This window comes from Panthera leo, chromosome D3, assembly GCF_018350215.1.
Source record: "Panthera leo isolate Ple1 chromosome D3, P.leo_Ple1_pat1.1, whole genome shotgun sequence".
Classification (NCBI taxonomy): Eukaryota; Metazoa; Chordata; class Mammalia; order Carnivora; family Felidae; genus Panthera; species Panthera leo.
Window position 1 is genome coordinate 77,280,222 of NC_056690.1, and position 15,271 is coordinate 77,295,492.

The following is a 15,271-nucleotide window of genomic DNA, read 5'->3' on the forward strand; positions in this document are numbered from 1 at the left end:
GTGTGCTGACTTTCTGTGTTCTTTAACAACATGAGCAGGTCTGAATGAGTTGCAAGATCCTTGGGGCAGGAACCTCGTCTTCCTTTTCTCTTTCATTTCTTTCATGCAGGACACAGATGAGATAGAATAAACCCACACTGAATACATGAATGTACCCATTTTGTCATTAGTTTAAATGTTTATTTTCGAGAGAGAGAGAGAGAGAGAGAGAGATTGAGAATTCAAAGCAGGCTCTGTGGATGCGGGGCCCGAACTCAGTGAATCACAAGATCATGACCCGAGGCGAAGTTGGACGCTTAACTCTCTGAGCCACCCAGGTGCCCCCCATTTTGTCATTTTTTTTTACCTGAAATGTTACATATGAAAGAACCGTTTTTCTCATTTTAGTCAGAGTTCAAGAAAAACAGACCTGGGTTCTGCCCTGGAGGACCAAATGGAGCAGGTTGTTCGAAGCTACATTCTTTGCTCGGAATTGGAGCTGTGGGTGCAGGGAGCAGCTTCTCTGTTGTTCCCCAGCTTGGCGCCTTTTTACTATTAATGTCAGAAAGCCGTAGAAAGAAGTCGTCATATCCAGGACGCTGACAGAGCAAAATCAGTGGGCCTTAGAGATTGCGTGCCTAGGGGGAATGTATCTTCACAAATATTTCTATCAAATATTTTTATAAGGAAGCCCATACTGATATTTGGGGTTTTTTTTGTTTTTTGTTTTTTGTTTTTTACAGCCAAAACAAACATCTTTTCAAGAAAATGTTCAGAGTCGTTTGGTGCAGTTTTTATAGTATCGTTTCTCAGTAAAGAAATGACTCATCTATGGACTACTAAAATGAATGTAAATTTGAGATTATTAATTCAAGAGACTCTAGATGGAAAATTAATGATATTTATATCTCGTAACGAAAAGAAAAAGTAGTAATGGGGCTCCTGGGTGGCTCAGTCAGTTAAGCATCTGACCCTTGATTTCAGCGCAGGTCATGATCTCACGGTTCATGGGCTTGAGCCCCACGTTGGACTCTGTGCTGACAGCTCAGAGCCTGCTTGGGATTCCCTCCCTCCTTCTCTCTCTGCCTCTCCTCTGCTCTCTCTTACTCTCTCTTAAAATAAACTTAAATCTTTAAAAAAAAAAAAAAGTAGTAATCCATGAAATCAGATTTTCCTTCCCTTCTTAGAAAAAGCTACATTTAAGGACACCTGGGTGGCTCAGTCAGTCGAGTGTCCAACTCTTGATTTCAGCTCAGGTCACGATCTCGAGGTTTATGAGATCAAGCGTCACGTGGAACTTTGTGCTGACAGCATGTGGAGCCTGCTTGGGATTCTCCCTCCCTCTCTCTCTGCCCTACCCCCCCCCCCAAAAATAAATAAATAATCATTTTTTTTAAAGACTACGTTTTTATTTTTATAGCTCTTACTAATTATGTATATAAATGCCTGTGGGATTTGTTTTTCCTTTTTTTGCCTATAGAATTTCCTATACTGGATTTAGTAGTTACTAGTCATCTAAATAAGTTTATTTGTTCATCCATTAAAAACTTACTAAGCTCCTGCTGTGTGCCAGGAATCCACAGATAGAGATAATACCGTCCCTGCCCTGGGGGAACTCCTGGTCTCATGGAGAAGACAAACGACTCAACAAAGAAGTCCTTAGCCTTTTTCTTTTTTATATAACATAAGATAAATCTGCATTCCATATTATACCACTGGTTACAAATATACCATTTTTATGAACTAAAACATACTTCAGGACAGCATCTTGATGTCAGTTTAAAATACAGTATTTGGGGCGCCTGGGTGGCTCAGTCGGTTAAACGTCCGACTTCAGTTCAGGTCACGATCTCACGGTCCGTGGGTTCGAGCCCCGCGTTGGGCTCTGGGCTGATGATGGCCCAGAGCCTGAAGCCTGCTTCCGATTCTGTGTCTCCCTCTCTCTCTGACCCTCCCCCGTTCATGCTCTGTCTCTCTCTGTCTCAAAAATAAATAAACGTTAAAAAAAAAAAAATTTAAAATACAGTATTTAAAGACTGTTGTCGAAATAATTTTCAGTGCAAACTTAGTTAACATTGACTGTGTTTATAGTTGGGTATCTCTTAAATAAGCTTGCATTAACTTGAAGAAAATAAAAGACTGCACAAGAGTGCTGCATGCGTATTCAGAGTGCAATTTAGAGTTAATTTTTACCCCTTTTTTCTCTTTTCCAGGATTATTATATTATGCAGGACACGGTTACGAAAACTTTGGGAACAGCTTTATGGTCCCTGTTGATGCTCCAAATCCATATAGGTCTGAAAACTGTCTCTGTGTACAAAATATACTGAAATTGATGCAAGAAAAGGAAACCGGACTCAACGTGTTCTTGTTGGACATGTGTAGGAAAAGGTAAGCTGTCTGTGTTAAATGAAGCTCATTGGATTGAGGTAAATATCAGCCTTGACAAGTAAATCTAAGGCAAACCTGGGAATTCTAAGAACCACCTAAGCTTGCAAATTGTTTTTTTTTTTTTTTTAACGTTAATTTTTTAGAGAGAGAGAGACAGAGCATGAGCTGGGGAGGGGCAGAGAGAGAGGGAGACACAGAATCAAAGCAGGCTCCGGGCTCCGAGCTGTCAGCACAGAGCCCGACGCGGGGCTCGAACTCAGGAACCACAAGATCATGACCTGAGCCGACGTTGGAAGCTTAACCGGCTGAGCCACCCAGGCGCCCCAAACTTGAGAATTTGTAATTACAGATTGAAACTGACCAAGAAGGACACTAGAGGAAAATATATTTTCTCCATGTGTATTTAATGATTTTAACTTTTTTCTTATTTGCTATAGAACAAAAGTGAGGTACTAAAGGGCGTGGGTATTTTTTCTTTTTCTTAATGGTTATCTTTTTAAAAACTCTTTTTTTAATGTTTGTTTATTTTTTGAGAGAAAGACAGACAGACAGACAGTGTGAATGGGGGAGGGGCAGAGAGAGAGGGAGACACAGAATCTGAAGCGGGCTCCAGGCTCTGAGCCGTCAGCCCAGAGCCCGCCCGACTCGGGGCTCAAACTCATAAACCGTGAAATCATGACCTGAGCCGAAGTCAGACATTTAACTCTGAGCCACCCAGGCGCCCCAAGGGCATGGGTATTTATTCACACTCCAAAAGGTTCAGCTCTTCAGAATGCCTGTAGGTGTCTCCAGTCGTCTCTCAGTTATTCCTCCAGGAACTGACGGAAAGAACACCCGTGGTCAGGTGGGGCTTCTGTCAGCCCTGGTCTCGCAGATACAGAAAGCGTAGCCGGACCTCATGTTTGAAGCTTCAGATCCCAGTTGTTGGCCACTGTGTCACTAAGGAATAGAACCAGTGATTAATTCCTCTCAGAAATAGAGTTTGTGCTTGCTCAGCGTTTACCAATCAAAAACCAATGCCAGAGTTCAGATGTTGGTCCTGTTTAAAGCTAAGCAGAGAAAGGATGTGGCCATCTGCCCTCTCGGCAGCATAGGAGGCCTGGATTATTTTGGGTAAATATGTGGCTGATTTGATAAAGGAATTTTGAATCTATAATTTTAAATCATATGTAATACAATAGTGTTATATTTTCCATTATATTATTAAAGCTCTCCAAAATGCTGTTTAACTTTTTTCACATTTGTATCTGTCCTCCTCCCTCCTCCCTTTTATGTAGAAATGACTATGATGACACCATCCCGATCTTGGATGCACTAAAAGTCACCGCCAACATTGTGTTTGGATACGCCACGTAAGGAAATTTTATATTTATGTTCAAGATGCCTTCGTTTTTCGTGACTTCTTTTTGATTATAGATTAGAAGCCTAGACAGATCCATAGAATTGTAGGCATAAATTTTCCTCTTTGATATCCTCGATAAGAAGTTTTAAAGAATTGACTTTAGCACCTCCTATCCTGACATCTTCTTTTCACTAAGCACCAGAGCATGTAGTTCCTGCTTAAAGATTAACTGTTTAATTAAGATGTCATGCAGGAGGCTGAGAAGCAAATGAAGCTCATCCGTATTTATGCAAGCCCGTGTGGCAAGTGTTTCCTTTCTTTTTGTTTTAATTTGTCTTTTTGCTGTTTTTTAAGGTGTCAAGGGGCAGAAGCTTTTGAAATCCAGCATTCTGGGTTGGCAAATGGAATTTTCATGAAATTTTTAAAAGATAGATTATTAGAAGACAAGAAAATTACTGTGTTACTGGATGAAGTTGCAGAAGGTAAAATAAATAAAGAGAAAGCTACTCAGGGTCTTCTGGTAATTATTTTCTTCCTACTATTACTGTGCAGGTTTGGAATTAGTATTTATTTTATAAAAAACAAAAATTTAGGCAGTGTTCAGCAACACTCCATTTAATTCCGCCCCCCCCGCCCCCTTCCTCATTCCCTGTTGACTTGGCTTTATGCCCTCTGCTCAGCATGACTTGAGCCGCGGCGCTGATCGCAGGCAAGACTGTGGAATCGGTGAAGTTTCATTCTCCGAGTTGTGTGCCTCGTTTCTGTGCCTCGTGCCTGGTGCTGCCCCGTCTGCTTGTTTGCAGAAACCTGGTCCAGAGAGCATCCTCTCTGAGGATTAGAGATACAGCCTTACAGAAATTTTGAGGCCCGGTGGAAGAGTCTGGGTTCATTTTTTTCTTGATGTACTCAATGTTTTTAAATTCTGCTTTCGGGGCACTGGGTGGCTCAGTCAGTTAAGCATCTGACCTTGGCTCAGGTCACGATCTTGCAGTTCCGTGAGTTGGAGCCCCACATCGGGCTCTGTGCTGACAACTCAGAGCCTGGAGCCTGCTTCGGATTCTGTGTCTCCCTCTCTCCCTCCCTCCCTCCCTCCTTCCCTCCTTCCCTCTCTCTCTCTCTCTCTCTCAGAAATAAAGAAAAAAATTTTTTAATAAAATAATAAAAGTCATACCAAAAAACAGTTCTTTTGCAAACCAGCCCATGAGATTTGGAGTTTCTTGGGTGTTCCAAAGATGGCAGCTTGAGTATCAGGTATGTGAGAGTTACCCTAAGAGCCATGAGTCACCTTTATTTTCATGTTTTTATCGGTGCAGATCTTGTAGCTGGGTCACCTGACTTCGCCATTTTCCCATGTAACATAGACAGCCAGAGCTTTGGACCTCCTCCTGCCATCCTGCTTCAGCCAGAAAAGTCTGCCTTTATCTGCTTTATATATGAGGCTTCTATTTCAGAATAGATTCTTCTATTTAAGAATCTTAGTTTTGGGGCACCTGGGTGGTTAAGCGTCGCACTTCAGCTCAGGTCGTGATCTCACTCTACGTTCGAGCCCTGCATTGGGCTCTGTGCAGACAGCTCAGAGCCTGGAGCCTGCTTCAGATTCTGTGTCTCCCTCTCTCTCTGCCCCTCCCCCCCCAAAAAAACCAAATAAATATTTTTAAAAATTTACTTTAAGAATCTTAGTTTTACCTCTTTTTTTCCAGATAAATAACTACTTTCCCAAGACCAGATGCTATTAGTTTATAACTTTATTAATAATAATATATATAGAAGTAGGAGAAATAATTTGTTCATATTAAATAATATATAGCTTTGTAAGTTTAAATTGAGATTTATCAGTAATCATAAGTCTGTCTAAAATAGGTTGGATGAAAACACATTATGGCATAACTTTTTTGTTAAGTTCAAAACCTAAAACATTGGCATATACTACTTACCAATGCCTGTGTTTGAGTGAAAATTAAAATATGCAAGGTAGGGGCTCCTGGGTGGCTCAGTCAGTGAAGTGTCTGACTTGATTTTGGCTCAGATCATGATCTCATGGTTCTTGGGATCAAGCCCCATGTCGGGTGTGGAGCCTGCTTGGAATTCATTCTCTCTCTCTCTCTCTCTCTCTCTCTGTCTCAAAATAAAGATATCTGAGGTGTAGATGGCACGGGATCTTAACTTTCTCGTAGATAAATAGTCATTTGTTTACTAACTGCGTGTATTTCCCAACGGAGTGCAGACATAAAATGACTACTCTTTCAGTAAACAAATATACTTTCAGTTCTTTGTGAATTTTAAGGTTTAAAGTATTAGGGATTTGGTAATAGAATTATAGAAGATAAAAAGTTAAAAGGGCCTTTAGAAGTGGGCTGGTCCATGGGGCGCCTGGGTGTCTCAGTCGGTTAAGCCGCCGACTTCGGCTCAGGTCATGATCTCGCGGTCCGTGAGTTCGAGCCCCGCGTCGGGCTCTGTGCTGACAGCTCAGAGCCTGGAGCCTGTTTCCGATTCTGTGTCTCCCTCTCTCTGACCCTCCCCCGTTCATGCTCTGTCTCTCTCTGTCTCAAAAATAAATAAACGTTAAAAAAAAAAAAAAATTAAAAAAAAAAAAAGAAGTGGGCTGGTCCAACATTTAAAAAAAATTTTTGACGGGGGCGCCTGGGTGGCTCATTCGGTTAAGTGTCTGACTTCGGCTCAGGTCATGATCTCACAGTTCATGGGTTTGAGCCCCACGTCCAGCTCTATGCTGACAGCTCAGAGCCTGGACCCCACTTCGGATTCTGTGTCTCCCTCTCGCTCTCTGCCCTTCCCCCACTCATGTTCTCTTTCTGTCTCCCTCTTGCTCTCTCTCTCTCACATGTGTTTGCTCATTACTTTGACCCGTTCCTGGCACATAGTAGGTGTTCAGTAAATACTTGTTGAGTGAATAAGTGATAGATACTAAGAATATAACCTGATTATCAGGGGAGTTCTTGGCCTTAGTATTTAAAACATAATGAAAAGATTGTGGTCTTAATACTTATTTCTTATCTTTTAGACATGGGTAAGTGTCACCTTACCAAAGGCAAACAGGCTCTGGAGATTCGGAGCAGCTTGTCTGAAAAGAGAGCACTTACTGACCCAATACAGGGAACAGGATATTCTGCGGAATCTCTGGTGCGGAATCTGCAGTGGGCCAAGGCACACGGTACGGTGATGGCTGCTTTTTGTGACGTTGTTCTATAATGTGCTTGTATTACATCATGAAGGACTTTTTTTCCTCCTGGATAAATCGTTTTCTTCTCAACTTTGTAGTGAAAACATTTTAGCGTAGTGGGCAAACCCAAGACTAAACAGTCTACCTAATATACAGTCCCTTAGACTTGATCATATTCTGAGCTGCTGGAAGTGTGCTGTTTGAAAAATCAGACAGGCCTGGGTTCTGATTCTGTCTCTGCCCCTTGGTAAGCATGTTGTCTATCAATGGGGACAAGAAATAACACTTGCTACGGTTGTTGATGTTGAATGAGGTCGCACGTGTAAGGAGACAAGCATGCTAGTCAGCAAATACTATGTGCTCATAAATATCACTGGGCATTTGCTCTCTCTGACTCTGGAAGCAGCGAGTTGGTGAGCAGGAGAAAGAGGGAGTGGAAATCTTATCTACAACATAATGAATTACTACCGGTAATTCTGTGTGTTTAGTGAAAAAGTAAGTTTAAATCATTGACAAGTGAAGATTTTGGATTTGCTACGAGTCTTTTCCTCTAAAAAAGACCTAGGAGCATCTGGATGACTCAGTCGGTTAAGTGTCCGACTTGGGCTCGGGTCATGATCTCACAGTTTGTGAGTTCGAGCCCTGCATCCGGCCTTCTGCTGTCAGCACGGAGCCTGCTTGGGATCCTCTGTCCCCCTCCCCTCTCTACTCACGCTTGCTCGCTTTCTCAAAAAAATAAATAAACAAACATTAAAAAATAATAATAAAGATTAAAAACTCTAAACAACAACAATAGCAAAATCACGGTGGTAAAGATCAACAGTGAAAAGAGAAAAAACAAAACAAAACAAAAAACCCTTTTATAAAATGAAACTAAGGAAGCATCTCTTTACTTGGTAGATGAGATGCTGCCCAATTCATAAATCGCCTAATGAGGCCAATTAGATTTTCTTTTTTTTTTTTTTTTAATTTTTTTTTTTAATGTTTATTTATTTTTGAGACAGAGAGAGACAGAACATGAATGGGGGAGGGGCAGAGAGAGAAGAAGACACAGAATCGGAAGCAGGCTCCAGGCTCTGAGCCATCAGCCCAGAGCCTGACGCGGGGCTCGAACTCACGAACCGTGAGATCGTGACCTGAGATGAAGTCGGACGCCCAACCGACTGAGCCACCCAGGCGCCCCTAGATTTTCAAATTAAAAAAAAATGAAAAAAAGTTTAGAAGTGTCTGGTCCATTATTTTCCTGTTTGCTCATTACTTATACCACACCTGGCACATAGTAGATGTTCAGTAAAATAGTTATTGAGTGAGTCTGTGTTACTGAGTCTATAACCTGATTTGCAGGAAGTTTTTGGCCCAAATATTTTAAAACATCATGAAAAGATTGTGGTCTTAAAATAATACTTATTTCTTATCTTTTACACACGGATATATGTCATCTTACCAAAGGCAAACAGGCTCTAGAGGGTCAGAGTAGCTTGTGTGAAAAGAGAACACTGTTTTTGGTAACAGGTTTGGTATTTTTTACGTTAAAGAGTTCATGCAAGGGCCGCCTGGGTGGCTCAGTCGGTTAAGTGTCCGACTCCAGCTCAGGTCATGATCTCACAGTTCATGAGTTCGAGTCCCGCATCGGGCTCCATGCTGACAGCTCAGAGCCTGGAGCCTGCTTCGGATTCTGTGTCTCCCTCTCTCTCTCTCTCTGCCCCTCCCCTGCTTGCACTCTGTCTCTTTGTCTCTCTGTCTCTCTCTCTCTCTCTCTCAAAAATAAAACATTTAAAAATAATTTAAAAAGTTCTTACAAAATGGTAAAAGGAAAAACATTAAGACTCCCTTAATCACTCACCGAAGGATGCAAATTCAACAATATACACAGTTGTGAATATATTAATAATTAAGAAACAAATATAAAAATGGTAAACTTAAGTCATAATGAGAGAAAACAAAATTAAAACTATGATAGTGTAGTTTTTCCTTTTTAATCTCATCAACTAGGTAAACATTTTGAAAATTAATATTCATTTTGGAAATTGTATGGTCAAATCTATTTACAGTCTACGTGAGTGGAGAATGTCACATGTGTGAGGAACTGTCCAGCAGCTGTGTCTAAAGTATTAAGTACATGTATATAAGAAATATTAACTATGGTAGAAAAGTAATAAAATCCAGAAATACTATAGATATTCAAGAATAGTGGAGTTGTTCAAAGTAGCAAACTATTCGGCAACATAATGCTTATTGAAAACTATTTTCATGAAGATCGAGGCAGCAGTGAAAATTCACAAGTTGTATGGATACTTTTGGTTACCACTGTAAAAATTATATATGCAGAGGGACAAGAATTGTCAGGAAATAGTAAATGAAAGGCTTTTATTTGCGTGACCAACCAGCAGAATATGGGGCTTTTTTTCCTCTTTCTATAAGTGTATGCATGTGTGTTTATGTGTCTTTGAACAATGTGTTAGTTACAGAACCTTTCTGAGTGAAAACAAAAGCCCTGTTTCGCCCTTAAAGAATATTTATCTGTCGCTCATCATCCGAAAACTTACCGAGCACTCCTCAAATGATTATTTACAAGTTGTTCTTTTTGTTCTTTTTCAGAACTCCCAGAAAGTATGTGCCTTAAATTTCAGTGCGGTGTCCAGATTCAGTTAGGGTTCGCCGCAGAGTTCTCCAACGTCATGATAATCTACACAAGCATAGTCCACAAGCCGCCCGACGTAGTAATGTGCGATGCCTATGTCACAGATTTTCCTCTCGTAAGTCCCCCGTTTCTTCTTTGGTTCAAAATATACCGATACAGCCTCACTTACTAATAACTAAACATTTGGAAACTTCATGGTAAAGTTAAAGGAAATATAAATACCTATATATTCCATTTATGTAAATACTTATTTGTGTTTTAGTGACAGTAGTCATAATATTTAAAAACTAATCACCAAAAATACCCTAAATGTCAAATTTCACCCAGGAAAGAAGCCTTTAATTTCCCTTACCCTAAGTAGAATATCAAATTTGTTATTCTTATGTCAAAAATAATTTCCTTTTAAAAACTACTGTTGTTAATTAAAGTCTTATGGTAGTATATTGGAAGCACAGAAATTTGTTTTTCCATAAATTAAGATACAGTATGTATTTTGTGTCAGCCTAAAGAAGCCAATAAATAGTATCCCTCTTTCCTACATGAGTTTAGTAAATTGAGAAGTAAGCAAGGCGCAAGACAAATCCAGAGCATCACCTCTGGTATTGATAAAAGCTTCATGGAGGACATTGCTTAGTGTGAGAGCAGATGTTCCAGCACTGAAGCCCAGAATTAGATAGGTCTCTCTACCAGCCCCGGCAGCTTTCTGGGCATGGGTCAGGGCAGAACCTGAGGCCTTCTCCCTGGAGTTCCAGAACAGATCTCCCGCCCTCGGCCAGGAGTTGTCTCTTAGAGAAGAAAAGGGAAGGGCTGTCTGTGTCTTGTCCGTTTATTGTTTCTAGATAACCCGCTGCACCTGCCCAAAAGTGATGAATAGAAGGACGAGAATCCAGGAGTCACACACTAATGGGGCTTGGATGTGAAAGGAAGCTTGGAGTGGGTGAAGAAGTGTCTCTAGGGATAGTTTGGAAGTAATTGTCCTTGCACAGCTAACTTTTTAAGCATGTGTGTGCAGAATTTAGAATTCCTATTGTACTCTAGAGTGTTGTCTTTATTGTTTGTTTAGTCCTAGATGAGAGTTTACCTACTCAGCCAAAATTCGTAAGAGAGAAATACCTGTTCAGATATTTTATTGTCATGCACAGTGTTGTGAGTCTCATTGATTTCATTAATAACTCCTGCTACTTTTCACAGGACTTAGACATTGATCCAAAAGCTGCAAACAAAGGGACGCCTGAGGAAACTGGCAGCTATTTGGTATCAAAGGATCTCCCCAAGCAGTGCCTCTATACTCGGCTCAGTTCACTGCAAAAATTAAAGGTTATTACTTTTCCTGTTTGTAACTGCTAATCTTATGAAAGTGAAAACTCATTTTGGCGTGTGACAGTTGTATCGCTTTATAGATTGCTGCTTCATTGAGTGTTAAATTGAAGTAGAGATACGTGATACACAGTCGTATCAGTGACCCCCCTTCCGCGTGGTGTTCTGTCCCTGCTAATGGCCTGAAGATGTTCACGTGAGAGTGTATGTGATGGAAAAGAGGGGTGCCTGGGTCTCAGTTGGTTAAGCATCCAACTCTTGATTTTGGCTCAGGTCATGATCTCACAGTTTGTGAGATCTGTTCAAGTCCCCGTGCTGACAGCATGGAACCTGCTTGGGATTCTTCCTCTCTCTTTGTCTGTCTGTCTGTCTGTCTGTCTCTCTGTCTCTCTCTCTGCCCCTCTTCTACATGTGTGCACTCTGTCTCTCTCTCAGATAAACATTTAAAACAAAAAAGTTAGAGATACAGAGCATAATCTGCTTTTAAATATCTTTGCATCTTTGAATAATCATTTTCTAGTTGGAACAACAGATACAAACTATCGTCACCCTGTTCATAGCTAATCTTCTTCAGTCTCCTTTGTCTGTGAAATAAGCCTGTGATCTGATGCAGTTAATGCTTTCCCACCTGTGACCATGGATTATTATCTCACAATACTTTTTAAAACAGCTAAACTTTTGGCCTGGGTGTAAAGTCAGGTTTTCTCCTTAAAGGACCATTCTCCCATCTCCACCAGTTGGGTAAGTTTCCCAAGCCCCACTGCTTGGAAAACACCTTTAAACTATTCCTCCAGAATACAGTAGAAGGTCTCTGTGATTCTGACCACCGTCAGTAGTAAGTACTAGAATTCTACCAATTCAAAGTATCGAATGAAGGAAAGGGAACATGATTATAGCCGGCGTCGCTTAGTATAGGGAAGGTGTAAACGGGCCTTGAGGATTGGAAGCTGGGAAAGGGGAGTGACCGTGGATTTTGTTGTGTGGTCCTGTGTGTATTTGTAGATGTCAGTGATACTCTGAGACGATGTGCTCTCACAGTTGATAAAAATAACTTTATCCCTGTTCCTTTTCAGGAACATCTAATCTTCACAGTGTGTGTGTCGTATCAGTACTCAGGACTGGAAGATACTGTAGAGGAGAAGCAGGAAGTGAACGTTGGGAAACCCCTCATTGCCAAACTGGACATTCACCGGGGTTTGGGAAGGAAGACTTGCTTCCAGACGTGTGTCATGTGTAACGGCCCTTACCAGAGCCCTGCGTCCACCTCGACGGGGGCTGGACAGTATCACTCGTCTCAAGACTCCTTCCACGCTCTTTACCATTCGCATCTTGGTAACTCAAGCAGCGTTTTGCCATCAGATAGTTGTCATTGCAGCCGGACCGCGGATGCATTTATCTCGAGTCCCCATTCCCACCGCGACTCGTGTCGCTTTGGGAGAAGTAATGTGCCAGTAGAGACAACGGATGAGATGCCGTTCAGTCTCTCTGACGGGCTCCGAATTTCAGACAAGTGACCTCCTTGTGTTTGAAAGCAACCATAATGACTACACGCCTCCTGTGCTACGGGACCGACAGGAAGTGAGGTGTGACGAAAAAACAAATACATTTTTGTAGAGAGAGAGGATTAATAGTGGCTATTTCATGGCAAACCCAGGACCTTGAGATGTTGGAATTATATTATTTAGCCACAGACTTCCTCTTCCTCTTCTTGTAAGATTTGGTGAATTGGTTGGCTTGTTCCGTAAGAATGCAGTGTGGATGTGCTTAGCACAAAAGTATTTTCATTTCGAGCACTCAGAAGTGACAACAGTGGGAATGACATTATTGTTGAAGAAGTCCTTGTATTTTTAGAATGAGGAAAAAAAACCTTGGTGATCACCAGGCTTAACCTCGTTTTATCGGTGGGAGAAACAGATTGTGGCATCTTGTTGAAGTGAGGGCTGACACCAGAACTGAGATCTCCAGATTTCTATTCCAGTGTTTATTCCACTACATACTGCCTTCCTGACAGGTTCTGAGACAGGTATTATTTTTGTAGATAGATTTAAAGATAATATGTAAATACGCATGTCTGTATATAATCTAGTAATGTGCAAACTTTAATTTGTGATTATATGACTTTACTACAGATGTCTGTTAACAGGTTTGTATCTAAATCTTCTGTAAACAGGCTGAAAGTTCTTGTTCCTAAGGTCGTGAAAGCACGAGAGATGATGAAATGTTTGTCTCTGTTAGAGCAAGATAGCAGGACAGTTCTACCACTGGATAATCCTGGCCAGCTGCTTATCTGAATCCTACAGACACTGGATATGTCTTCCTCGATAACGTCAATTTTCTTAGTGAATTGTACTGGCCTTGAGAGATCATCTTACCACTGTTGGTTCTACCGAAAGCAAGTGAAAAAGACAACCGCCAATAACAAAGATACTGAATTAGTAACTTTAAAACGTGCCACAAAGAAAATACCACGCCCAGATGGCTTCACTGCTGTATTCTACCAAACATTTAAAGAATTAGCACCAATCCTTTGCAAATTCTCCCCAAAAAATGGAAGTGAGAACACTTCCCAAGTCATCTTATGAGGCCAGTATTCCCCTGATATAAAACCAGTGAAGTCATCACAAGAAAACTACAGATCAGTATCTGTTCTGAATATAGACTCAAAAGTCATCAACAAAATACTAGCAAAGTGAATCTAGCAACATATAAAAAGGATTTTACACCATGACTAAGTAAGATCTATCCCAGGAATACAAGGTTGGTTTAACATCCAAAATTCAATGTCATATGCAGATGCTTCTCGTTAGTCACAGCATTCACCTTATTCACCTTATTTACATTCCATGAAGTCACTGTGGATACTGAATTAGTGAATACAGAGCCATTGCTCCTAGGGGAAGTGTGTGTGTGTATACATACCTCAAATAGATTACAATCTTAAATCCTGAAGACAATTTATCCTGGTATAAATGGTTTTATTTTCAAAAGAGAAAACGAAGTTTAGAAATATTAAGTGACTTGCCTGAAGCCACCCCACTAATAATTGCCAGAGTTGGGATTCATACTAGCCCCAGAACCAGAACTTTTTTGCACTGCACTGCGCTCCCCCTGCCCCCTCGTCTTCTGGTCACGTCTGGGGGGACCTGGAACAGGAAGGCAGAGCATTGCCTTGTTCAGCTCCACGGAGAACACGCACATCAGGAAGCTCTAAATTTCGTGTGTCTGCAGATGCCTGTGAATGATCATAGAAGTGCTAACAGTTTTGAGGTGGGGATTACAAACAAGCTGAGATACAAATTGGTAAATTCATAAATATAGAATCGAAAATAATGAGGATCAATGCTACCATGTTCATAAAGGACTAACTTACCACATTGACTTAATTGTCTTCATAGTTGCAGGAAGAGCTTTGAAAAACTCAGCACCCTTTCATGATAAAAATAGTCAACAAACCAGGAATAAAAGGGAAACTTCTCAACATGATATAAAGAACATCTACAAACCCCACACCTAACATCATTAATGGCAACAGACTAAATGCTGAATGTTCTCTCCCCAAAATCAGGACTAAGACAAGGATGTTTTTTCTCACCCCTTCTATTCAACATTGTACTTGAGTTTCTAGCCAGGGAAATTAGTCAAGAAAAAGAAATAAAAGTCAACCATATTGGAAAAGAAGTAAAACTATGTATTCACAGATTATATAAACTTGTTTTGTAGAAAATTCTAAGAAATTCATTTAAAAACTAAATGAGCTCAAAAAATTTTAAAAGTTAAAAAAAAAATACACAACTTATGCTCAGTAAAAAAACATCATTGTAAGAAAATAAAATAAAAACTACATGAGCTCACCAGACCACAGGATAGATACAAGATCAATATACAAAGATCAGTTTTGTTTCCATATCAGCAGTGAATGTTCTGAAATTGAGATTTTTTTTAATTCTATTTACAATAGCATCAAGGTTTACAAAAACTACACAACATTGTTGAAATTAAAGAAGACCTAAATAAATGGAAATTCATTTTTGTTCATGGATTGGAAGACTTCACATTGTTAAGATAAAAATGCTCCCAGAATGCTCCAGAGTCCGTGCAATTCCCATTAAAACCCCTGCTGGCTTATTTGCAGAAACTGACAAACTGATAAAATTCATATGGAAAATTACAAAAGCCAAAACAATCTTGAAGAAGAGCAAGGTTGGAAGACTCACACTTAACCAATTTCAAAACTTACTACAAAGCTACAGTAACCAAGGCAATGTGGTACTGGCATAAGGATAAACATGGGTTTCGGGAACATAAAATATAACTGAGGATCCAGAAATCAATAACGTTTATGAACAATTGATTTTTCACAAGTGTGCCAGTAGCATTCAATAAGGAAGAGTAATCTTTTCAACAAAAAGTCCTGGGTCAGCCC

General features: G+C 40.4%; 1 protein-coding gene across 3 annotated transcripts in view; it reads left to right on the forward strand.

The window, feature by feature from the left end:
• MALT1 (MALT1 paracaspase) overlaps positions 1 to 14,711 on the forward strand; it is a 62,022-nt gene extending 47,311 nt beyond the window's left edge. For 2 of the 3 annotated variants that reach the window (XM_042911469.1, XM_042911470.1), the window contains 7 exons: positions 2,193 to 2,370; positions 3,648 to 3,722; positions 4,067 to 4,194; positions 6,732 to 6,881; positions 9,489 to 9,646; positions 10,723 to 10,848; positions 11,922 to 14,711. In XM_042911469.1, coding sequence (XP_042767403.1) covers positions 2,193 to 2,370; positions 3,648 to 3,722; positions 4,067 to 4,194; positions 6,732 to 6,881; positions 9,489 to 9,646; positions 10,723 to 10,848; positions 11,922 to 12,362 — 1,256 coding nt within the window. In that variant the 3' untranslated portion in view covers positions 12,363 to 14,711. The remainder of the gene's footprint in view (positions 1 to 2,192; positions 2,371 to 3,647; positions 3,723 to 4,066; positions 4,195 to 6,731; positions 6,882 to 9,488; positions 9,647 to 10,722; positions 10,849 to 11,921) is intronic. The other variant, XR_006195537.1, reaches the window with a different exon arrangement.
• Positions 14,712 to 15,271: the final 560 nt, after the last annotated feature.